At 37.4% G+C, this 25,810-nt stretch overlaps 1 protein-coding gene across 7 annotated transcripts in view; it reads right to left on the bottom strand.

Annotated features, from left to right (window-relative positions):
* LOC115226075 (bleomycin hydrolase) overlaps positions 1 to 25,810 on the bottom strand; it is a 132,915-nt gene that overhangs the window by 50,144 nt on the left and 56,961 nt on the right. For 4 of the 7 annotated variants that reach the window (XM_036514979.1, XM_036514983.1, XM_036514978.1 and 1 more), the window contains exon 2: positions 11,797 to 11,826. The exons of 2 other annotated variants lie outside the window; for them this stretch is intronic. In XM_036514979.1, the coding sequence (XP_036370872.1) occupies positions 11,797 to 11,826 (30 nt within the window). Of the gene's footprint in view, positions 1 to 11,796; positions 11,827 to 21,114; positions 21,178 to 25,810 lie in introns of all 7 variants that reach the window. One more of the 7 variants, XM_036514981.1, reaches the window with a different exon arrangement.

Below are 25,810 nucleotides of genomic sequence, written 5' to 3'. Positions count from 1 at the left end.
AATTACTCAATAATTACTCAATGAGGGTACTTCCCTAGCTACACATCAGACCAAAGACACACACACGACAAGCGTTTTTCTGTCTCCGTCTACAAATCCACTCACAAGGCTTTGGTCAGCCTGAGGCTATAGTACAAGACACTTGCCCAACGTGCCATGCAGTGGGACTGAACCTGGAACCATGTGATTAGTAAGCAAGCTACTTACTACACAGCCACTCTTGCACCTATATACATATATAAAACAATCGAAAGTCCTTCTCAAGACATAGGCTTATAAGGCTAGTTCCCTGGGTTCATTTACAGATATATATATATACACATACATACATACATACATACTATATATAATATATAATATATATATATATATATATATATATATACATATATATATATACATAATATAACACAAATATATACACACCCCCAACTGAATATACACTGCCATCATAGGATATACACCCTTTTGGCAGCAGAACAGACGGATATATATGGATGAAGTATTTATTGCTCATGAATACAATGCATGACCTAATAGGGTTTGAAATACCACAATCCTTACATGGTACAACACCCTAACACTGAACCATGCACCTCTACCTAACACAATGTATATATATAATATATATATATATAGATATCATATATATATATATATATATATATCATCAATATATATATAATATATATATATATATATATATCATCATCATATATATATATATATATATATATATATATATATATATATATATGTATATATATGTGGAGGCGCAATGGCCCAGTGTTAGGGCAGCGGACTCGTGGTCGTAGGATCGCACTTTCGTTCCCAGACTGGGTGTTGTGAGTGTTTATTGAGCGCAAACACCTAAAAGCTCCACGAGGCTCTGGCAGGGGGTGGTGATCCCTGCTGTACTCTTTCATCACTCTTTCTTCTGTTGGCCTGCTTGCTTAGCCAGCGGGGAGGCATCATTCGAAGGCTAAAGCAATGCGAACGCATTGTGACCAGCGATGAGTAACTACATCTTATGGTCTGGTCGGTCACGTGATCACGTGATATATATAATATATATATAATGGACTCTCCCGCCATTAGACGATGCATGAGGTTTCGACAATTTCTTACCGAACAACCACACAGATGATTTGTTTATAGTGATCAAATGTTTGTGTAGACACAAGCTCACTCCTTCCATCAGATCGACGTTACCTGTACAGGTGCAACTGGGTGCCACACGTCAGTTGTCGAAATGATTGTAGAGCAACGTGAAATGAAGTGCTTTGCTCAAGAACACAATGCAACGCCTGGTCTTGGAATTGAACCCACGATCTCACAATCGTGAGTGCAACACCTTAACCACAAAGCCATGCTCCTTCACACACACACACACACACACACATATACACACAGCAGGCTTTCAAACAATTTCTTTCTACCAAATTCCACTGCAAGGCATTGGTCAGTCCAAGCCTATAATAGAAGACACTTGCCCTCAGTATGTCAGTTAGTGGGACTGAACCTGAAACCCTGTGGTTACAAAGCAAGCTTCTTAACCGTACAGCCATACCTGCAACTAAAATACTATTTACTAACATTATACTGTGGAGGCACATGGCTCAGTGGTTAGAACAGCAGACTTGTGGTCGACAGATCACGGGTTCGTATCTCAGACTGGGCGATGTGTGTGTTTATGAGTGAAACACTTAAGCCCTGGCAGAAGGTAATGGCAAACCTCTGCTGACTCTTTTGCCACAACTTTCTCTCACGCTTTCCTCCTGCATCAAGCAGCTCACCTGCGATGGACCAGCATTCCGTCCAGGTTGGGAACTTATATGCCAATGAAACCAGGAAACCGGCCCTTATGAGCCAGGTGTAGCTCGAGAAGGAACAAATGACAACAACCTCATATTACTAATACTATAAAAAAGATTAACAGTAGGGAAGAGAGAGCAGGAAAAGAGATGAGAAGTTGAAACATGCATGCCTTTCCAACAGCTGAAATTAGTTGAAAGTTGATTACAGTTACCATCTGAAACTCATTAGGGAAAAAATAACACTTATCTCCCTCAAATTACACTGTATTGTCCTTAAAATTGAAGGCAAATTAATCTAATCCTAGAAGACTGTCGTATATATGTATATATATATGTATGTGTATTTATATGTTTGTGTGTCTGTGTTTGTCCCTCTAGCATTGCTTGACAACCGATGCTGGTGTGTTTACGTCTCCGTCACTTAGCGGTTTGGCAAAAGAGACCGATAGAATAAGTACTGGGCTTACAAAAGAATAAGTCCCGGGGTCGATTTGCTCGACTAAAGGCAGTGCTCCAGCATGGCCGCAGTCAAATGACTGAAACAAGTAAAAGAGTAAAAGAGTAAAGAGTAAAGAGTAAAGAGTAATGTCTCAATATAAGATGGGATGGTCCTGGCTGGCACTCATTTGAACACAGAGTTACAGGATTAGGATTAATCCATAGTTTAAACACTGACTGGTAGATACTAGTACATCCTAAATGGTTACAGCTAAAATGCTATTGCTTAGATCAGTGGTTTTCAACCAGGGTTCCGCGGAACCTTAGGGTTCTGCCAGTACAGTCCAGGGGTTCCGCAAGGAGTTACAAAACTGCTAAAATCAGCAGTAATTTTTAATTCTCCTGTGCAGATATGTGTGCATAAGACTATTAAATTATTGCACAGGGGTTCCTCGAGCCAGTGGAATGTTTCCTTGGGGTTCCGCTCCAGCAAAATGCTTGAAAAGCACTGGCTGAGTTGTTCGTTAACCCTTTCGTTATTATATTTCTGTTTTAACATTCTACTATAATTTGCTTGTTGCAAGATCTGTAACTAGCTGTCCTTTATTTTCTGTACATTGTGAGCTGGAGTGAACTACTGCTATCTCTAGCAGACGAGTATCCACCACGGAGGGGGAGCACAAATAGCTTGAAACTGTACAGTTTGGTGGTCCCAACACTGGAAGTTGGCAGGGGTTCGCTTCCCTGATTGCAATATATATCGGGTGCAGAGTGCACTGAATAATCAGCTGGAGGAGGCATCCTCCTGGGGTTAAAATGGTAATAACATCAGTACCTATGGAACAGCCATGTTGAAGTGATGATAAACATGACTTCTCAGGGTACTTATTGCTTTCATCTCTTATAGAGATTTTTTAACTAGCTGCTTTGCTTATTACTGTAACAACTGCTTTCAATTAAGGCACAAGGCCCAGAATTTAAGGGGAGGAGAGAAATTCGATTACACTGATCCAGTACTTGACAAGTACTTTTAATTTAATCTATATATATAAAAGTGAAGTTGTGTGGTGTCTGTCTCCTACGATTTAGATTCCTAACTACTCCCACATTTTGCAGTGCAGTTTAACCAAAACCGGGTATCTTATAGTCATGATTCATATCGAGCCCTTCTGGGTATTAGCGCGCTTCTACAATAAGTCTACGATTTAAAAAAAAAATTTACCATCATTTTTTCCCCATTTTTAATGCATTTTTTTGCTATTATATAAGGGAAGTAACTCTCTAAAAATGTATTATTAAATCTCAGAACGTAAAGGCTACAGTAACACCCCCCTTTGTGGTTAGCCATATTGAGATGGCTATAATACTTTACATCTCTAAAAATGCTTATATAGTTATTTCCCTTACAAACCCGAGCAACGCCGGGCCACACTGCTAGTCAATAATAAAAAGATAAAAGACAAAGCTGTGCCTGGTGGTATTTGAACACAGAAACATAAAGAATCGAATGAAATGCCACAAAGTAGTTTGTCTGACAAGCAAACAATTCTGCGAGCCCATTGCCTTTTTTTTACTCTTCTGTAATCCTTTCTACAGGAAGCACAAGGCCTCAAATTTGGGGGAAGGGGTTAAGTCAATTACATCTACCCCAGTGCATAACTGGTACTTTAGTATTTAAACTGGTCATATCTGGCCAAAATAATCTGTTTTATGTTCAAACTGACCAGATCCAGGCCCTCACACCTACCCTACAATGTTATTCTACATTGGGTAATTACACCATCAAGATCTTGAAGATATGAGACAATGCACGATTAATTCAAATCAATGTGAATCAATAGGCATTACGTTTGATAGAATAATCAGAACACTAAAGGGTTAATCAACCCCGAAAGGATGGAGGGCAGAGTTGACCTTAACGGAATGTAGCGATAGATAAAATGTAGCGGTAGACGAATGTAGCAGTAGACAAAATGCAGCTAAGCATTTCACCCAGCGTGCAAATGATTCCACCAGCTCACCATCTTCCTTTACTCTAATAAATACATAATATAATAATAATAATAATAATAAATGCCCGATGCAGTAACAGGCAGTGGCTCTCATGGTTCTGATCTTAACTGATTGGAAGTGTTATCATGTAATTGTTTTGTCTTGGTATAAAAGATGGACCACGGCAAATATTCTGCTCAATCCATAGAGTGCTAATGCCCTGATGCAGTACCAGCAGTGGCTCTCATGGCTTCTGATCTTAACTGATTGGAAGTGTTATCATGTACATTGTTTTGTCTTGGTATAAAAGATGGGCTACAGCAAATATTCTGCTCAATACCACAGATTTGCTAATGCCCTGATGCAGTACCAGGCAGGGCTCTCATGGCTTCTGATCTTAACTGATTGTAGTGTTATCATGTACATTGTTTTGTCTGGGTATAAAAGATGGGCTACAGCAAATATTTGCTCAATACCACAGATTGCTAATGCCCTGATGCAGTACCAGGCAGTGGCTCTCATGGCTTCTGATCTTAACTGATTGGGAGTGTATCATGTACATTGTTTTGTCTTGGTATAAAAGATGGGCTACAGCAAATATTCTGCTCAATACCACAGATTTGCTAATGCCCTGATGCAGTACCAGGCAGTGGCTCTCATGGCTTCTGATCTTAACTGATTGGAAGTGTTATCATGTACATTGTTTTGTCTTGGTATAAAAGATGGGCTACAGCAAATATTCTGCTCAATACCACAGATTTGCTAATGCCCTGATGCAGTACCAGGCAGTGGCTCTCATGGCTTCTGATCTTAACTGATTGGAAGTGTTATCATGTACATTGTTTTGTCTTGGTATAAAGATGGGCTACAGCAAATATTCTGCTCAATACCACAGATTTGCTAATGCCCTGATGCAGTACCAGGCAGTGGCTCTCATGGCTTCTGATCTTAACTGATTGGGAGTGTTATATGTACATTGTTTTGTCTGGTATAAAAGATGGGCTACAGCAAATATTCTGCTCAATACCACAGATTTGCTAATGCCCTGATGCAGTACCAGGCAGTGGCTCTCATGGCTTCTGATCTTAACTGATTGGAGGTGTTATCATGTACTTTTTGTCTTGGTATAAAAGATGGGCTACAGCAAATATTCTGCTCAATACCACAGATTTGCTAATGCCCTGATGCAGTACCAGGCAGTGGCTCTCATGGCTTCTGATCTTAACTGATTGGGAGTGTTATCATGTACATGTTTTGTCTTGGTATAAAAGATGGGCTACAGCAAATATTCTGCTCAATACCACAGATTTGCTAATGCCCTGATGCAGTACCAGACATGGCTCTCATGGCTTCTGATCTTAACTGATTGGGGTGTTATCATGTACATTGTTTTGTCTTGGTATAAAGATGGGCTACAGCAAATATTCTGCTCAATACCACAGATTTGCTAATGCCCTGATGCAGTACCAGACATTGGCTCTCATGGCTTCTGATCTTAACTGATTGGGTGTTATCATGTACATTGTTTGGTTGGTATAAAAGATGGCTACAGCAAATATTCTGCTCAATACCACAGATTTGCTAATGCCCTGATGCAGTACCAGACATTGGCTCTCATGGCTTCTGATCTTAACTGATTGGGAGTGTTATCATGTACATTGTTTTGTCTTGGTATAAAAGATGGGCTACAGCAAATATTCTGCTCAATACCACAGATTTGCTAATGCCCTGATGCAGTACCAGACATTGGCTCTCATGGCTTCTGATCTTAACTGATTGGGAGTGTTATCATGTACATTGTTTTGTCTTGGTATAAAAGATGGGCTACAGCAAATATTCTGCTCAATACCACAGATTTGCTAATGCCCTGATGCAGTACCAGGCAGTGGCTCTCATGGCTTCTGATCTTAACTGATTGGGAGTGTTATCATGTACATTGTTTTGTCTTGGTATAAAAGATGGGCTACAGCAAATATTCTGCTCAATACCACAGATTTGCTAATGCCCTGATGCAGTACCAGGCAGTGGCTCTCATGGCTTCTGATCTTAACTGATTGGAAGTGTTATCATGTACATTGTTTTGTCTTGGTATAAAAGATGGGCTACAGCAAATATTCTGCTCAATACCACAGATTTGCTTGTCAGTTGTTTGACCGTAACCAGTTGAGCATGTCCCTTAGTGGCTGACGATATGGGCATCTCTGATCACGAGCAGAAGTAGTGGGGGAGCATCATAGCCATGTGTTGAGAGGAATTCTTAGAGATTTTGATAATTCACCATTGGAAACATGGGTGGTTTGTTCAACATCCTTAAAGAATGCTTATTCAGGGACCTTTTGAGCAGGATGGGCTACTCAACCTAAAGAAAATTCTAACTGGGCCCAACCTGCAACGTCATGTGCTGTTTATCTTGATAAGAGATCACCATGTCGTGCACATATGATTGTGATGCATGTGCCTGGTGTAACCTTATCAGACGGGTAGTCATGATGGGTATATTGGGCTTCGTATATTTTATCCCAGTGTCACTTTGATGGCATGAACTGCTCTCTCACTCAATAATAATAATAATGATAATAATAACAACAACAACAATAATAATTGTTTCTAGCATACGTATAAGGCCTAAAATAATTGGAGGAGGGAGTTAGTTAACAGTTTCAAGAGCAGTTCTTGAGCGATAATCAATTTTATTGACCCCTGGGAGAATGAAAGGTTAAGTTGACTTTGGTGGCATTTGAACTCAGATTGTACAGTACCTAGCTTAACGACACAAGGCCCTAATGATTCAGTCAATCTACCTCTCTGAATCATTAGGGCCTTGTGTCATTTAGTTAGGTACTATACAATCTGAGTTCAAATGCCACCAAGGTCAACTTAACCTTTCATTCTCCCAGGGTCAATAAAATTTCTACTGGAAGCACAAGGCTTCGTATTTGGGAGAAGGAATTAAGTCGATTACATTGACCCCCACCAACACCCCTAGTGTGTAACTGGTACTTATTTAATCGACCCCAAAGGGACGAAAGGCAAAGTCAACCTAAGCACTTCATCCGGCTTGCTAAGGATTCTCTCAATAATAATAATAATAATTATAATAATAATAATAATAATGATAATGATATTAATAATCCTTTCTACTATAGGCACAAGGCCTGAAATTTGTGGGGAGAGGACTAGTTGACTAAATTGACCCCAGTGTGTAACTGGTACTTATTTTATTGACCCTAAAAGGATGAAACTCAAGGTCAACAACGGCAGAATTATAAGTGAGGAATTATAAGATAGACAAAATGGGACTAAATAATAATAAATAATAATAATAATAATAATAATAATAATAATCACAGCACATACCGAAGGCACACAAAGCTGCGCTCGGTAGTGAAGTGAAAGCACGCTATAAAAATAAGACTACTGAATAATAATAATAATAATAATAATAATGGTTTCAAATTTTGGCACAAAGCCAGGAATTTTAGGGAGAGCATAAGTCAATTCCATCGACCCCAGTGCTCGACTGGTGCTTATTTTATCAATCCCGAAAGGAGAAAGGCAGTTTTGCCAGCTCACCACCTTAATAACGATAATGATGATAATAATTAGGCAGAAGGCCCAAATTTTTGAGAGGAAGGGTTAATCAATATTATCGATTTCCAGTAAGTCCTACTAAATTTTATTGATCCTGAAATGATGAAAGGCAAAGTTGACCTCAGCAAGAATATAATAATAATAATGATGATGATGATGATGATAATAATAATAATAACAATATTAATAACAATGGCTACAAATTTTAGCACAAGGCCTGCAAATTTAAGGAAGAGGGCAAGTCAATTGTATCGATTCTAGTATTCGACTGGTACTTTAATGATAGAAAACAAAGCTGGCCCCAGCAGGATTTTCATTCAGAATATAAAGAGCCAGGATTTTTATAATGGGATAACAATAATCCTTTTTACTAAAGGCACAAGGCCCGACATTTTGAGGGAGGGGATAAATCGATTACATCGACCCCAGGGTTACACTGGCACTTAATTTATCAACCCTGAAACGATTAAAGGTAAAGTCGACTGCAGCGGAATTTGAACTCAGAACGTTAAGACGGATGAAATGCCATGAAGCATTTTGCTCAGCATGCTAACGATTCTGCCAGCTTGCCACCTTAAGTCCTTTCTACTATAGGCACAAGGCCCGAAATTTTGGGGGGGAGGGAGGGAGAGAGTCGGTTACATCGACCCCCAGTACGTAGCAGGTACTTATTTAATCAATCGGCGAGCGAGCTGCCAGAATCGTTAGCACGTCGGGCGAAATGCTTAGCGGTTTTTCGGCTGCCGTTACGTTGTGAGTTCAAATTCCACCGAGGTCGACTTTGCCTTTCATCCTTTTGGGGTCGATAAATTAAGTACCAGTTACACACTGGGGTCGATGTAATCGACTTAATACCTATGTCTGGTCCATGTTTGTCCCCTCTGTGTTTGGCCCCTTGTGGGTAATAAAGAAATAGGTACTTATTTAATCGCCTCCAAAATACTGCTAAGCATTTAGCTTAGTATACTGTTGATTTTGCCAGCTCACCACCTTCCAATAATAATAATAATAATAATAATAATAATAATAATAACAGGTTTCAAATTTTGGCTGAGTATCTTGTCTAAGGATGGCAATAGAGTCAGCAAAAGGTGACAAACTTCCCCTCTCCCTACACACACACACATACATAGAGGCTAATAATTAGTCAATTGTTAATTAATCATAAATACAAAGCACATCTGCTTGAGTTTCATCAAAAATATATTCGACTATCTACACATATATAAATATACACATATATTAAATACATTTATATATACATATATATATATTTACACATTTTTTTTTTCTTAGACGTAAGGCTACAGAAAAGAAACCAGGGCCAAGAGTTTTGTGCAAAACACTTATTAAATGAATTTATAGATTATAATATTTTTTTTCTTTACACAGAAGAAAATGAAATTTTTTTTTTTTTTTTTTCACCTATTTCAAACAAAAATACAATTTCATTAGCCTGTTGTACCAGCAAACATATATATGTATATACATATATACATGTGCATGCATATGTGTGTGTGTGTGTATATAGTATATGTATATATATATACATATATATATATATATATATATATATATATATTATATATATATATGTATGTATGTATGTATGTATATATATATATATAAAGTACACATAGGAGGTGCTGAAATGTTTCTGGCTTTAAGGGTGTCGCGAAAAGCCTGGTTGGAGGTCTTTTTACAGGGGTTGGAAAAACTGAGGCAGCAAGGGTGTGAAACTGAGAGGGGACACATGTTGAATAAAATCATAATTAACCGATACCCCTGTATTTTCTCTTACCACAAAGCTAGGGACTTTTCAGCACCCCTTTGTGTGTATACATATACATGTTTGTGTGTGTGTGTGAATGCATGTATATATATATATACACAAGTTATTGCATCTAGATGTTTTATTTTGTTACATGTAATATATATTAAACATACATGTCATTGTATTTAAATGTAAATAACAAAAATATATAATGCTGTAGTCCCTTAGATAAAAAAGAAAACCTGTGTACAAATAGTTAAAATATACATGGTGTGCAGTTATTGTACATAAAAGCAATATATATATATATGTATTACTTGTGGGTTGACAAGGCTACCACTTGTCCCATGCCGATGTTTTCATCCAAGATGGAGATAAGCACCAATGTCTCATGCAGTTGGGGTGACAATTGCTGAGATTTCTCCCAGCATGAAACCATTGGTAGCATTGTTAACCCGCAAATAAATTACATTCATCCCACAACAGCACTCATTCTCACTGTTAGATATTAGTATGTGTGTGTGTGTGTATTTACATATATATATATATACATATATCATACACATATATATATCCACAAATACACATATACATACACGTATATATATATACATACATATATATATACCAGAGATATATATACATCATATATATATACATACATATAATATACAGACATATAATATACATACATATATATATACATACATATATAGATACATACATATATATATACATCATATCATATACATATATAACATACATATATATAATACATATATATATTACATATATATATATATATATATATATATATATATATATATTATATAGATTATCTTTGATAGGTTTCGGCATTATTGGCCCAGGCCATGTCTAACTTAATAGCACCACATATATATATATAATATACATACACATATATATACATATAGTAAAATTGGTAAAAAGAATACAGTGAATTTGCAGTAGGGAGAGGAACTTAGAACATGTAAAGCTCTACCGTCTCACACTAATTTCTCTCCTCTCAACTTTCCTTGAGAGAGGACTGTCTGAAACAGCAGATTTTCTACACCCTATGGCAAGTTGACTGTACTCCTTTTTTTTTATCAATTTTACTATTTAATACAAAACTCACACCATCTCTTTGGAGTCTGTTTGACCATATGTGTGTGTATATATATATAAATATATACACACACACATCATTTACAGGGGAATGTTTTTGAGAAGGCATATAAAAGCCCTTATTATATTGGCTACAGCCTAATGATATCAACTTGCAATAGCAGTTTTATGGGGCTGGACCGAGCTATGCCAATATGACGTAGGATAAATATAGTAATAATAATAATAATCTATGGATTGAATTTATGAATATTTTAATACATCACTACGCACATTTCCACAAATCAAATGTTTCTTACAATCATAGTCCGTAAAGTTGAGGAGATTACAGAACAGGCCACAGTATCCATGGACATCGGGTGTAATCATCCCAGGAATATGGACTATGATCATAAGAAACATGTGATTTCTGGAAACGTGCGTAGCGATGCATTAAAATATCCATAAATTCCATCCATGGATTATTATCATTATTACTATATATTATATATATATATATATATATATATATTGAAGTAGATAAATGAATTATCTTATTACGGATTATTCAAATCATAACCGATACCTGGGTAGCAAAAATCACAACAGAAAAAGCACGGTTGAGGTTACGACCATGGGGCCCTAAAATCCGTGCCTTAGTGCGGAAATTTGAAGTTTTTATATTTAGTGTAGGAAGAAATGGAGCTGAACGAAGATTTAACAAAATTCCTTTTTTATTATTTTTCACAAACAGCCTTTGAAACATATGTAGAAAATATAAAGGAATTTTGTTAAATCTTCGTTCAGCTCCATTTCTTCCTACACTAAATATATATATATATATATATATATATATATATATACACATATATATAATTGTAAGGCATCAGGTTTCCCTTATCTGTCTGTTTTGTTAATTAATTAATTAGTTATTTCCTGTAAAACGAACACTAAAGAAATATAACTGTAACGCCTAACAAATATATGAAATTTCATCTAACACCAAATTTTGAAAAATTTTTTAGTTTAACAAATGGAACAATTTTTTAAAATTGAATAACTTTGCAGTCTACATACGATTACAGATCTTATATCTTGTTGAAGATTCTAGAAAGACAGATAGATAAATAAATAGATAAAACCAGGTAGGTCCTGAACATTTTACATATTCTTTGCCAAAATGAAATTTAGTAGGTATATTTTCTATTGCAGTATATAGCAACCATTTAACTGTGGAACATATATTTAATGAATCACATATGATATTATACATATATACATACATACATATATATACACAAATATATACATACACATAGATACATGTACATACATATATACATACACACTCATACATACACGTGTCTGTGTATGTGTGTGACTACAGATACACACATTTTGTGCATATATATATATACATGTATACATATATATGCACACACACACAAACATACACACACACACACACACAAATTCAGTGGGAAAATGATTATACATTGACACAGAGAATCTTACAAATTTCAATTCTATTTAAAAAAAAAAAAATTAAAACCGGATAAATTCTACAGAACTAAACAGAATAAAGATAGCAAAAGTGGGGTGCGTGTGTATATGTAAGTGTGTATATGTGTATGGAAACTAAAGTGAGAAAGGGGAGAATGAGTAAAAGACGATGAAGGAAACATACACACATAAATATATATACATAATACTGTCTACATATATATATATATATGTATATATAGGATCTTTTCGGTTTGAACGGCGTTTTTTAACATAATTTCCACGTAACTAAACACTTTTAAACTTCGTATACTGGTAGAATGTGTTTATAAAACATCTTTTTCTCTTGGCTTTATTAAGAAAATTCTATAGTTTGTAAGATATCTGTTGTTTTTACTTCTTCAATTTCGGCAATTTCAACCAATCAATGACCGGCCATTGAGGTAAAAAAAACATTCTGTGCCATATGAATATGTCCCTCGTTTAAGAAACAGATTGGGTTTATTTATATTTCTGAAGAAAAAAAAGATACCCTCCTCCCACCCCTAACCCTAACTCCAACCCTAATCCTAAAACAGATTGAAATGCAATAGATCGATACTAGGGTCATAATTATGGGTGACAATTTCATATGACACCGCTAGATAAAACTGCTGTTCAAACCGAAAAGATCCCCAAATATATATATATATATGTATGTATATAGACAGTTATTTATATCCAATTGACTACTCCTAATGTATTGTTTCCACCCTGAGGAAAAGGGATACATATGATAATATTCAGATAGACAGACAGTGGGACTGAACCCGGAACCATGTGGTTGGTTAGCAAGCTACTTACCACACAGCCACTCCTGTGCCTATATGTTTAAGTATATTTCTCTTTAAATGTATGTGGAGCAGGAAAAAAACCTGTCAACTGTATTAATAAATCCTAATATCTTGAAATCTCTCTCTCTCTCTCTTCATTTATATACTCTCTCTTTTACTCTTTTACTTGTTTCAGTCGTTTGACTGCAGCCATGCTGGAGCACCGCCTTTAGTCGAGCAAATCGACCCCAGGACTTATTCTTTGTAAGCCTAGTACTTATTCTATTGGTCCCTTTTGCCGAACCGCTAAGTGACGGGGACATGGACACACCAGCATCGGTTGTCAAGCAATGCTAGGGGGACAAACACAGACACACAAACATATATATATACATATACACGACAGGCTTCTTTCAGTTTCCGTCTACCAAATCACACTCACAAGGCATGGTGGGCCCGGGGCACAGCAGAAGACACTTGCCCAAGGTGCCACACAGTGGGACTGAACCCGGAACCATGTGGTTGGTAAACAAGCTACTTACCACACAGCCACTCCTGTGCTATATATATATATATATATTATATATATATATATATATATATATATATTATATATATATACGACAGGCTTCTTTCAGTTTCCGTCTACCAAATCCACTCACAAGGCATTGGTGGGCCCGGGGCTACAGCAGAAGACACTTGCCCAAGGTGCCACACAGTGGGACTGAACCCGGAACCATGTGGTTGGTAAACAAGCTACTTACCACACAGCCACTCCTGTGCCTATATATATATATATATATATATATATATATATATAATATATATATATATATAGACAGGCTTTTTCAGTTTCCGTCTACCAAATCACTCACAAGGCATTGGTGGGCCCGGGGCTACAGCAGAAGACACTTGCCCAAGGTGCCACACAGTGGGACTGAACCCGGAACCATGTGGTTGGTAAACAAGCTACTTACCACACAGCCACTCCTGTGCCTATATATATATATAATATATATTATATATATATATATATATATATGTATATATATATATATATATGTTATGTATATATTATATATATATATATATATATATATGTATATATATATATATATATGTAATGTATATATATATATATATATATATATATATATATATACGACAGGCTTCTTTCAGTTTCCGTCTACCAAATCCACTCACAAGGCATTGGTGGGCCCGGGGCTACAGCAGAAGACACTTGCCCAAGGTGCCACACAGTGGGACTGAACCCGGAACCATGTGGTTGGTTAGCAAGCTACTTACCACACAGCCACTCCTGCGCCTATTGCGTGATTGTGAATTTATTTCGCTTTATGCATATGAGAAGAAGGCAAGTAGTTATGTCAACCACATTCTGTTAATAAATTGTTGTGTCTCTTTCTCTCCCTCTCTTTACCTCTATATATAATATTTCTGCGCAGGTGTGTGTGTCCGTTTGCATCTAAGTCTGTGTTTTCCCCTTCAGCACCAAAAAAGCACCATTGCCAAAATCGGGCCAATATCCAGTCAGCTGGGGCAAGTTGCCAGCATCCAGACAGCTGTGGCTAATCATCTCTTTGCAAGAGGTTCTGTAATATGATGGATAGCTATGTTACCTGGCAAGCAGCAGAGACTAAGTCTGATTGCTCCAAGTTAGCCTATTACAGGTAACTATCTCATATTGCTTCTTAAAGGTCTTAAAGGAGCCTCTAAAGAAGCATTTATATGGTTGCCTGTCCTGCTAGAAGTGGCAGCTGAATCTCTCAAAATACACCCTACTCTTTTACTTGTTTCAGTCATTTGACTGCGGCCATGCTGGAGCACCGCCTTTAGTCGATCAAATCAACCCCGGGACTTATTCTTTGTAAGCCCAGTACTTATTCTGTCGGTCTCTTTTGCCGAACCGCTAAGTGACGGGGACGTAAACAAACCAGCATCGGTTGTCAAGCAATGCTAGGGGGACAAACACAGACACACACACACACATATATATATATATACATATATACGACAGGCTTCTTTCAGTTTCCGTCTACCAAATCCATTCACAAGGCATTGGTCAGCCCAGGGCTATAGCAGAAGACACTTGCCCAAGATGCCACGCAGTGGGACTGAACCCGCAACCATGTGGTTTGTTAGCAAGCTACTTACCACACAGCCACTCCTGCGCCTAAGAAAAGAGTATGAAGGACTAAAACACAATACAAAAGATGTAAACCCTACTAAAAACAGCACTAGGGCCAAGTGGTGAGGCTAAATCAGCTGATGAAATATATCTATCACCCTAGTGGACTTAAATGAAGCTAGTGACAAGAAGACAATACTTCAAATTTAACTTTTTCCCCACATTACTTTCTGGAACTTTCTACCTATGTGAAAAATTTACAAAATTCTGTGTTGTCAATTGTTTAACACATGAGTATGGACATAGGCACTAACATCACATTTCCCTATCAACACACAGAAACATCAAGTGTGCATACCTATACATACAAGTGCATCCACCTCAAATGTACATGTATATCTTTATATATAAAAGTCAAGTTGTGTGTCTGTCTCCTACGATTTAGATTCCTAACTACTCCCACATTTTGCGGTGCAGTTTAACGAAAACCAGGTATCTTATAGTCGTGATTCATATCGAGCCCTTCTGGGTATTAGCGCACGTCTATGATGAATCTACAATTTAAAAAAAAAATTGCCATAATTTTTTTCCATTTTAATGCATTTTTTCGCTATTATATAAGGGAAGTAACTCTCTAAAAATGTCTACGATGAGTTAACGATTTAAAAAAAAATTTACCATCATTTTTTCCCATTTTTGATGCATTTTTTGGCTATAACTCTCTAAAAATGCTTATATAGTTATTTCCCTTACAAACCCGAGCAACGCCGAGCGATACTGCTAGTACTATATACATATAAAAACACATACAGAATTCGGATCATGCAATAGAAGCATCTCTGTAGTAATAACTTTATCACCATACCATACTAAACATGTGTGCAATCAAAAAGCCAGGTGTCGAAACCATAAGGATTTCTCATAGGCAGCTGATGAGGGGATGTCTATGTTTGTTATGTTTATTTGAATAGGGACTTGTAGTAAACATTTTGTACTTAATCTTTTCATTTCAATGTTGTGTTCCCATTGTCTTAGTATGCATTAATCTAGTACAACCCCAGGCCAACCAAAATCTTGTAAATGAATTCAATAGACGGAAACTGCATGGAAGCTCATTGTGCATGTGTGCATGCATGCATACTTGTACATGTGTGTTTATGTGTATGTCTTTTTGCATGTGACTGTACCCACCCCCATCACTTGACAAGTGATGTTGGTTTGACTACATCCCTGCAACTTAGTGCTTCAACCAAAGACACTGATACAATAGATGCCACTACTTAAAAAATAAGTATTGCAGTCCATAAAAAATAACTATTGCCCCAGCATGGCCCAGTTTGATGACCGAAACATGTATTCCTTTCTGTCAAAGAGCATAGGCTCAAAACGTAAAGACTTTTCCATTTTCCCCAAGCGTCAAACTAATACACTTGCTTGTTGTCCCTACACCTATCTATAAATTTGAACTATATATATATATATACTAGCAGTATCGCCCGGCGTTGCTCGGGTTTGTAAGGGAAATAACTATATAAGCATTTTTAGAGTTACTTCCCTTATATAACCCAAGCAAAAATCATTAAAAATGCGGAAAAATGATGGTAAATTTTTTTTAAAATCATAGTCTCATTGTAGATGCGTGCTAATACCCAGAAGGGCTCGATATGAATCACGACTATAAGATACCCGCTTTTGGTTAAACTGCACCGCAAAAGTGGGAGTAGTTAGGAATCTAAATCGGAGGAGACAGACACACACAACTTTAGTTTTATATATAAAGATATATATATATAATTATCAAACAATCAGCTATTGGATTTGGATATTTAACCAACTGACTAATAATAAAGGAGTGGAGTTGAACCAGTGTGTGCACTAATAATATTGACATAATGACTTTCCCTAGACACAACAATATATATATATATATGTATATATATTATACACATATACATACATCTAAAAACACCAGATTATTTCTATGTATATACATAATACCAGAATGCATATGAACAAGCAGTCTTTCTAAGTGCACCAGTGACCTACTGGCTAAAAGCATCTACAAATAAAGGCATGTACATAATATTTGTCTGGTAGTAAGTGTGTATAATGGAATAAGACATCTATTGATGGTCAGAAATTAAACCAATTAAAACACAGTGTAAATATATTAAATAAGGTAGTTCATCTTTAATACTGAGGTTAATAGACTGAAAAATTATAATCGTATTAACAGTAGCTACTGTCAGACATTTAATCTCGAAACATATCTATATACATATATGCATATGTGTATGAAAGTATTGGCCTGCTTGCTCAGCTAGCAGGGTGGCATTGCTTGGAAGATACAACAAGGCATGAAACCCAGTCATCATCATCATTGTTCGACCGTGGTTGAGACAATGGAATTTACCATGCTACGCCAGCCTTCACGGTCCATCATAGCATTACGGAGGTCCTGTTGCTGGATGCCTGTATCCCTGGAGATTACATCAGGGTAGGAGAGTGTGCGTCCTCTGGTATTGCAACCGTGGTCGAGACAATGGAATTTACCATGCTACACAAGACCTCACAGTCCATCATGGCATTACGGAGGTCCTGTTGCTGGATGCCTGTATCCCTGGAGATTACATCAGGGTAGGAGAGTGTGCGCCCTCTGGTATTGCAACCGTGGTCGAGACAATGGAATTTACCATGCTACGCCAGACTTCACGGTCCATCATAGCATTACGGAGGTCCTGTTGCTGGATGCCTGTATCCCAGAAGATTACATCAGGGTAGGAGAGTGTGCGTCCTCTGGTATCGCGAGTAGATGGGTTCCAGAGGAGAAGAGTAGAAATTGCCTCGTTTTCAGCTCTACAACAATGTCCAGCAAACTGGACTCTCCTACCTTTCACAAGAGATGACACAGGTGATAGTTTCCCATATATTTGCATTTTGGTTGGATGGCGCCTCCACGAGAGATTTTGAAACCCAGTAAAGTGGTTGCCATTAGGAAGGGCACCCAGACATTGAAGCCAAACCAAAATAGACAAATGAAGCCTGTACAGCTGCTGTCAAACTAATTCATGCCAGCATGGAAACAGATGTTAAACAGAGATGATGATGATGATGATGATGATGATGTATACAGGCATGTGTGTGCATGCACACACACACACACACACACACACACACACACACACACACACACGCATAAAATGCATCTCTTGCTCCCCTGTATATCATCCTCATCATCATTTAACATATGTTTTCCAGGCTGGCATGGATCGGATGGGTAGGCAGGAACTGGCAAGCCAGAGAGCTGCACCAGGTTACAATTGTCCCTTTTGGTATGATTTCTAAGGGTGGATGCTCTTCCAAATGCCACCCACTTTACGGTGTGGACTGCAGGCTTTTCACTTTGCACCAGTACAGATGCTTTTTATGTGACACCACCATACATACATACATTCATATACATCAATATATATCTATAAATATGCAAACATATGTAAATGCATATATATATATATATACTTTATAATTAGGGTTCAGCAAAGATTTGCTTCACCACATGCCAAAGTTTAGAAATAGCAGTCAAAAAATTTTAGCTATTCCTTCTACTTCCTTCTATCTAAGATTTTTTGACTGCTATTTCTAAACTTCGGTATGTGGTGACTACTTGGTGAAATTACTGATTACTTTTTAATTAATTAATTTTACCCTTTGTTATTATATGTTCCTACGGTAATATTATTACCTTTACCCATATAATACAATAGATGAACTGATTGTTTGACAATTTTTAACATCTATGTATTAATCTTGTTGGGTACCTATCTGGCAGTATATTGGATATATATTATCCCATGGTGGGTTGAATTTTCAACCCCTATCTCATTTTATAACCTATATATATATATTATATATATATATATATATATTATATATATATATATATATATTTCTTTACTATCCACAAGGGGTTAAACATAGAGGGGCCAAACAAGGACAGACAAGGGATTAAGTCGAGTACATCGACCCAGTGCGAAACTGGTACTTTATTTATTGACCCTGAGAGGATGAAAGGCAAAGTCGACCTGTCGACCTTGGCGGAATTTGAACTCAGAATGTAGCAGCAGATGAAATACGGCTACACATTTCGCCCGGCGTGCTAACGTTTCTGCATGGAAATATATGTATATATATATATGCAAATATATATGTAAATACACACACTCACACACACACACACACACATATATATATGCAAATACATATGTAAATACATACATATATATATAAATACACACACACACACATATATATGCATGTGTATACATACAAATATGTGTGTGTAGTTGCAAATATACATGCATACACACACAGATGTCAGTTACATATCTTTATATATAAAAGTGAGGTTGCGTGCTGTCTGTCTCCTACGATTTAGATTCCTAACTACTCCCACATTTTGCGGTGCAGTTTAACCAAAACCGGGTATCTTATAGTTGTGATTCATATCGAGCCCTTCTGGGTATTAGCACGCGTCTATGATGAGTCTACTATTTAAAAAAAAATTTACCATCATTTTTTTCCATTTTAATGCATCTTTTCGCTATTATATAAGGGAAGTAACTCTCTAAAAATGTCTACGATGAGTCAACGATTTAAAAAAAAATTTACCATCATTTTTTTCCCATTTTTAATGCATTTTTTTGCTATTTTTTGGCTATAACTCTCTAAAAATGCTTATATAGTTATTTCCCTTACAAACCCGAACAACGCCGGGTGATACTGCTAGTCTACAAATAAATATCAAATTAGTTCAAACAATGAAATAATATACGACACCCTGAACATACTGAAAAATATAATGCTCTGGACAAAACTCTTTGATTGAAAAACATGAAATGTTCACATAAAAATTACATTCACCATTTATTTTGTTCCAAACAACCTGGTTCAAGCAAAGTACACAGTGCTAAAAATTCTAAATACATGTGTTTGTGCATGTTTCATAGCAAGGATATGTAGAAGGCAGAGTGAGTAAACAGAACTACACTAACATCTGGGCTATTGTGGTTCAGTGGTCTATAGTGGATGACTGTCCACTGTCATCAAATCCAGCTCAGTTATCAGACATAGACAGTTGCCCGTTTGATCATAGATTTACTCAACAAGGGTAGACTTGAGGGCTAAACAACAAATATATCTAAAAAAACACTCAGTGCAAACACCATTGAAAGAAGGAATTTCACAAAGGAACTATCTATCTATATCTATTTGTATGTATGTATATATATATAGGCAATACAAGTCACTATAATTGATTTGGAACTAGTCATCACATAGAAACTAATTTAAATCAAGGAGAATATATACATACATATAGGTATGAGGGTACTAGCTGCTATAACAGAATAGATTTCGAAGGGGACACAAAAAGAAGCTAACTTTAATAAGGAATGACCAAGGAATATATATATATACATATGTATACATACCAAGAAAATTGGTTGGTGGTTGAAAATAGGTTTTAAAATAAATTTTAGTTCTTTAAAATTTTTTGGATTCATTAAAATACTACACAACAGTTTTTTTTTTTCTTACTGCTGTGAAACTCATTAAACACTTGAATTTTCATCACATAATTTTGTCATGAAACGTACTGAAGATTTTGGTTTTTTAAGCCCACTATGAAAAATAATATAATCGTTGAAACCGGTATGGTATTGTAATAAAAAAATAAAATTTAAATATATAAAATGGAAAAAACAAACTAAAATCTGTTTCAAATCCCAGGTGAACTTTTCAACACTTGCAAACCAATTTTCTGGTGCGGAAGTAAACCAGTTTTCCTTGTATATATAAAAGCACAAGATTGCAATGGGACAGGAGGGTTTAGCTGTGATTTTTTTTCTCTGCTTTGTTTTAGCAGAGAAGACTTACACATCTTCCGAAATGATTCATCAACAAAATCGGAAAAATTAATTTGCCAACTTGGTGAAGGCACTATAAATATAAGAAGTATAACTTTTGTCAGAAACAGAAAACAGCCAGAAAGCATTAGGAATTAGCAAGGCATCTTCACATCTTTCAACAACAAAAACAAAGACATAAAGATGAGGTGACAATGATGGGAAACAAACTGGCTTTTAAGGGAGTTGGATTATTGTTACCATAATTAATACATAGAACATTAAAAAAAACAAAGTATAAAATTTCTTTAAAAACTAGAAATAATTGTGTTGTAACAATTAAATGTTGGTTGTGTGGTTAACATCGAACCCAGTGTTTTACTGGTACTAAATTTACTGGAACTCAGAACGTAACGGCAGACGAAATACCTATTTCTTTACTATCCAGAAGGGGCTAAACACAGAGAGGACAAACAAGGACAGACAAACGGATTAAGTCGATTATATTGACCACAGTGTGTAGCTGGTATTTATTTAATCGATCCCAAAAGGATGAAAGGCAAAGTTGACCTAGGTGGAATTTGAACTCAGAACGTAACGGCAGACGAAATACCTATTTCTTTACTATCCACAAGAGGCTTAACACAGAGAGAACAAACAAGGACAGACAAACAGATTAAGTCGATTATATTGACCCCAGTGTGTAGCTGGTACTTATTTAATCGACACCGAAAGGATGAAAGGCAAAGTCGACCTCAGCGGAGTTTGAACTCAGAACGTAACGGCAGACGAAATACCTATTTCTTTACTATCCACAAGGGGCTTAACACAGAGAGAACAGACAAGGACAGACAAACAGATTAAGTCGATTATATTGACCCCAGTGTGTAGCTGGTACTTATTTAATCGACCCCAAAAGGATGAAAGGCAAAGTCGACCTCAGCGGAATTTGAACTCAGAACGTAACGGCAGACGAAATACCTATTTCTTTACTATCCACAAGAGGCTAAACACAGAGAGGACAAACAAGGACAGACAAAGGGATTAAGTCGATTATATTGACCCCAGTGAGTAGCTGGTACTTATTTAATCGACTACAAAAGGATGAAAGGCAAAGTCGACCTCAGCGGAATTTGAACTCAGAACATAACGGCAGACGAAATACCTATTTCTTTACTATCCACAAGGGGCTAAACACAGAGGGGACAAACAAGGACAGACAAATGGATTAAGTCGATTATATTGACTCCAGTGTGTAGCTGGGACTTATTTAATCCACCCTGAAAGGATGAAAGGCAAAGTCAACCTCAGTGGAATTTGAACTCAGAACATAACGGCAGACGAAATACCTATTTCTTTACTACCTACAAGGGGCTAAACACAGAGAGGACAAACAAGGACAGACAAAAGGATTAAGTCAATTACATCGACCCCAGTGCGTAACTGATACATTATTTATCGACCCCGAAAGGATGAAAGCAAAGTCAACCTCAGCGGAATTTGAACTCAGAACGTAACGGCAGACGAAATACAGCTACGCATTTCGCCCGGCGTGCTAACGTTTCTGCCAGCTCACTGCCTTATATACACGAGTGTATATCTGTGTGTGTATGTCGGAGGAATTGAGCATTTCTTATGTAAATGATTAAAAAAAACAACAAAACAAGAAAGGCATTTGCTCAAGGTCAAACCATGTTGGCTGATGCATCCTGTTGTTGATAGTTGAAGAAAACTCATACCTCCAAAACAAAAAGTGAAGAGAAGACAGTGAAATGAAATGAAACACTCAGATATTTAATCCTACAATCTACAGGTTGAGCTAATGCACCAATCTACTAACATACCAACGCATATAAACATGATATTGGTATTTAACATTTCTCACTACCTCCTCCCACATTCATACACATGCACAGAGCTAACTTCAAGCAAGGGAGGGTGTCTCTACAGTCGTTGCGCGGCCAGCTAGAAACAACAGTCAAATCCCTTTCAAAGCACACGCAAATGTTCTAATGCCTTGAAGGATATTCAGTATACAAAGCATGAATGGGTGTACGGTTGAGAAGTTGTAAATTAGGGGTTTAGGATTCAGTCCCACTGTGTGGAACTTTGGGCCAGCGTCTCCAGCCATAACCCCAGGCTGATCAGCGCCTTGTGAGTGAATTTGTTTGGTTGATGGAAACTGTGTGGAAGCCCATTGTTCATATATGTACAAAGGGAAGGGTGTGTGGTTAAGAAGCTTACTTTGCAAGCATGTGGTTTTAGGTTCAATCTCACTGAACAGCATCTTGGTCAAGTGTCTTCTACTATAGCCACAGGTCAGCCAATATCTTGAGAGCGAATTTGTTAGACAGAAACTGTATAGAAGCCCATAGTGTGGTGTGTGTGGGGGGGGATGTGTATATGGATACACACTAGTACTTATTCTTTTAAGCCTGGTATTAATTCTATCAGCCTCTTTTTGCCAAGCCACTAAGTTACAGGGACATAAATAAACCAATGCTGTGTGTGAAGCAGTGGTGGTGGACATACGCAGACTCAAAGACACACACACACGATAGGCTTCTCTCAGTTTCCATCTATGAAATCCCCTCACAAGATTTTGGTCGATCCGAGGCAGAGATAAGTAGACGACACTTGCCCAAAGTGCCACACAGTGGGACTGAACCCAAGACCATATGGTTGGGAAGCAAACTTCTTATCACAGAGCCATGCTTGCATATGAATTGTTCATTAAAATGTTACCAGGAGAAGGCTGACAATGAATTTGAACCTTTGTCTTGCTCATTCGCCTTCATCAGATTCCACTCAACGAAAATGTCCTGAGTAATCCTTCAATTCAATATTAAACTGACTTTATGTATAACTCTTTCTCTTTACTCTTTCACTTGTTTCAGTCATTTGACTGCGGCCATGCTGGAGCACCGCCTTCAATCGAGCAACTCGACCCCGGGACTTATTCTTTTTGTAAGCCCAGTACTTATTCTATCGGTCTCTTTTGCCGAACCGCTAAGTAACGGGGACGTAAACACACCAGCATCGGTTGTCAAGCAATGCTAGGGGGTCAAACACAGACACACAAGCACACACACGCATATATATATATATATAATATATATAAAAAGCACCATCCGAACGTGGCCGATGCCAGACCCCTCTGGCACCTGTGCAGGTGGCACATAAAAACACCCACTACACACTCGCGGAGTGGTTGGCGTTAGGAAGAGCATCCAGCTGTAGAAACACTGCCAGACTAGACTGGAGCCTGGGGCAGTCCCTAGCTCCCCAGACCCCGGTCGAAACCGTCCAACCCGTGCTAGCGCGGAAAACGGACATATGATGATGATGATGATGATAATATATATATATTATATATGTATATATATATAATATATATATATATATATATATATATATATATTATATATACATATATATATGTATTATATATATATATATATATATATATATATATATATATATATATACAGTAAATCCAAACAAGAAAATACAAAGAGAAAACACACAACGCGAGGCCGTGGAACAAATATAGTATTATTGGACGCTCAGGAAAGAAGGAAAGAAGGAGGGTTTAACGTTTCGAGCGGAGCTCTTCATCGGAAACATAGGAGAAGGAAAGATCCAGAGACGAGAAGACAGAGGAAAAAAATCGCCAACCTCATATAAATATACATATATACGACGGGCTTCTTTCAGTTTCCGTCTACCAAATCCACTCACAAGGCTTTGGTCGGCCCGAGGCTATAGTAGAAGACACTTGCCCAAGGTGCCACGCAGTGGGACTGAACCCAGAACCATGTGGTTGGTAAACAACTTACTTACCACACAGCCACTCCTGCGCCTAGACGTAAAAACAAACATAATTATATATATGTGGATGTATGTGTGTGTGTTTGTGTCTCTGGCTTGACATCACTATCATACAAGCGAGGTTGTTCATTTTCTGGTCTTCCATTAAAAAACATGTCAGGGCAGGGCATGGCAAAATATTAGCATGCTTGGGAAAACCGACGAGAGTTGGTGACAGGGAGGGCATCCAGCTATAGAAAATCTACCTCAAAGAAACTCCGTCTGACTCATGCAAGCATCGAGAATGAGCATCAAATGATCACAATTATGATGACAACGACGACGACGATGGAGGTTTTTAATCTGAATGAGACTAAGGCGCAGGAGTGGCTGTGTGGTAAGTAGCTTGTTTACCAACCACATGGTTCTGGTTCAGTCCCACTGCGTGGCACCTTGGGCAAGTGTCTTCTACTTAGCCTCAAGCCAACCAAAGCCTTGTGAGTGGATTTGGTAGACGGAAGAAACTGAAGAAGCCCGTCGTATATATATATATATATATGTATATGCGTGTGTATGTTTGTGTGTCGTGTTTGTCCCCCTAGCATGCTTGACAATCGTGCTAGTGTTTATATCCCCGTTACTTAACGGTTCAGCAAAAGGGACTGATAGAATAAGTACTGGGCTTACAAAAGAATAAGTCCCAGGGTCGAGTTGCTCGATTAAAGGCGGTGCTCCTCATGGCCGCAGTCAAAAGACTGAAACAAGTAAAAGAGTAAAGAGTAAGAGTAACCGCACCATACACACACATACACACTCCAGCAGGAAGGTAGAGGGGGCTTTTTGTCAACCCCCAACAAAAGTCAAAGAGCCACTTGTGTAGGTCTACCGACATTTTCTGCTTATTCAGTGTCCTTTTA

This window comes from Octopus sinensis, linkage group LG29, assembly GCF_006345805.1.
Source record: "Octopus sinensis linkage group LG29, ASM634580v1, whole genome shotgun sequence".
Classification (NCBI taxonomy): domain Eukaryota; kingdom Metazoa; phylum Mollusca; class Cephalopoda; order Octopoda; family Octopodidae; genus Octopus; species Octopus sinensis.
The sequence above is the reverse complement of the archived record's forward strand: the minus strand, read 5'-3'. Positions and strand labels throughout refer to the sequence as shown.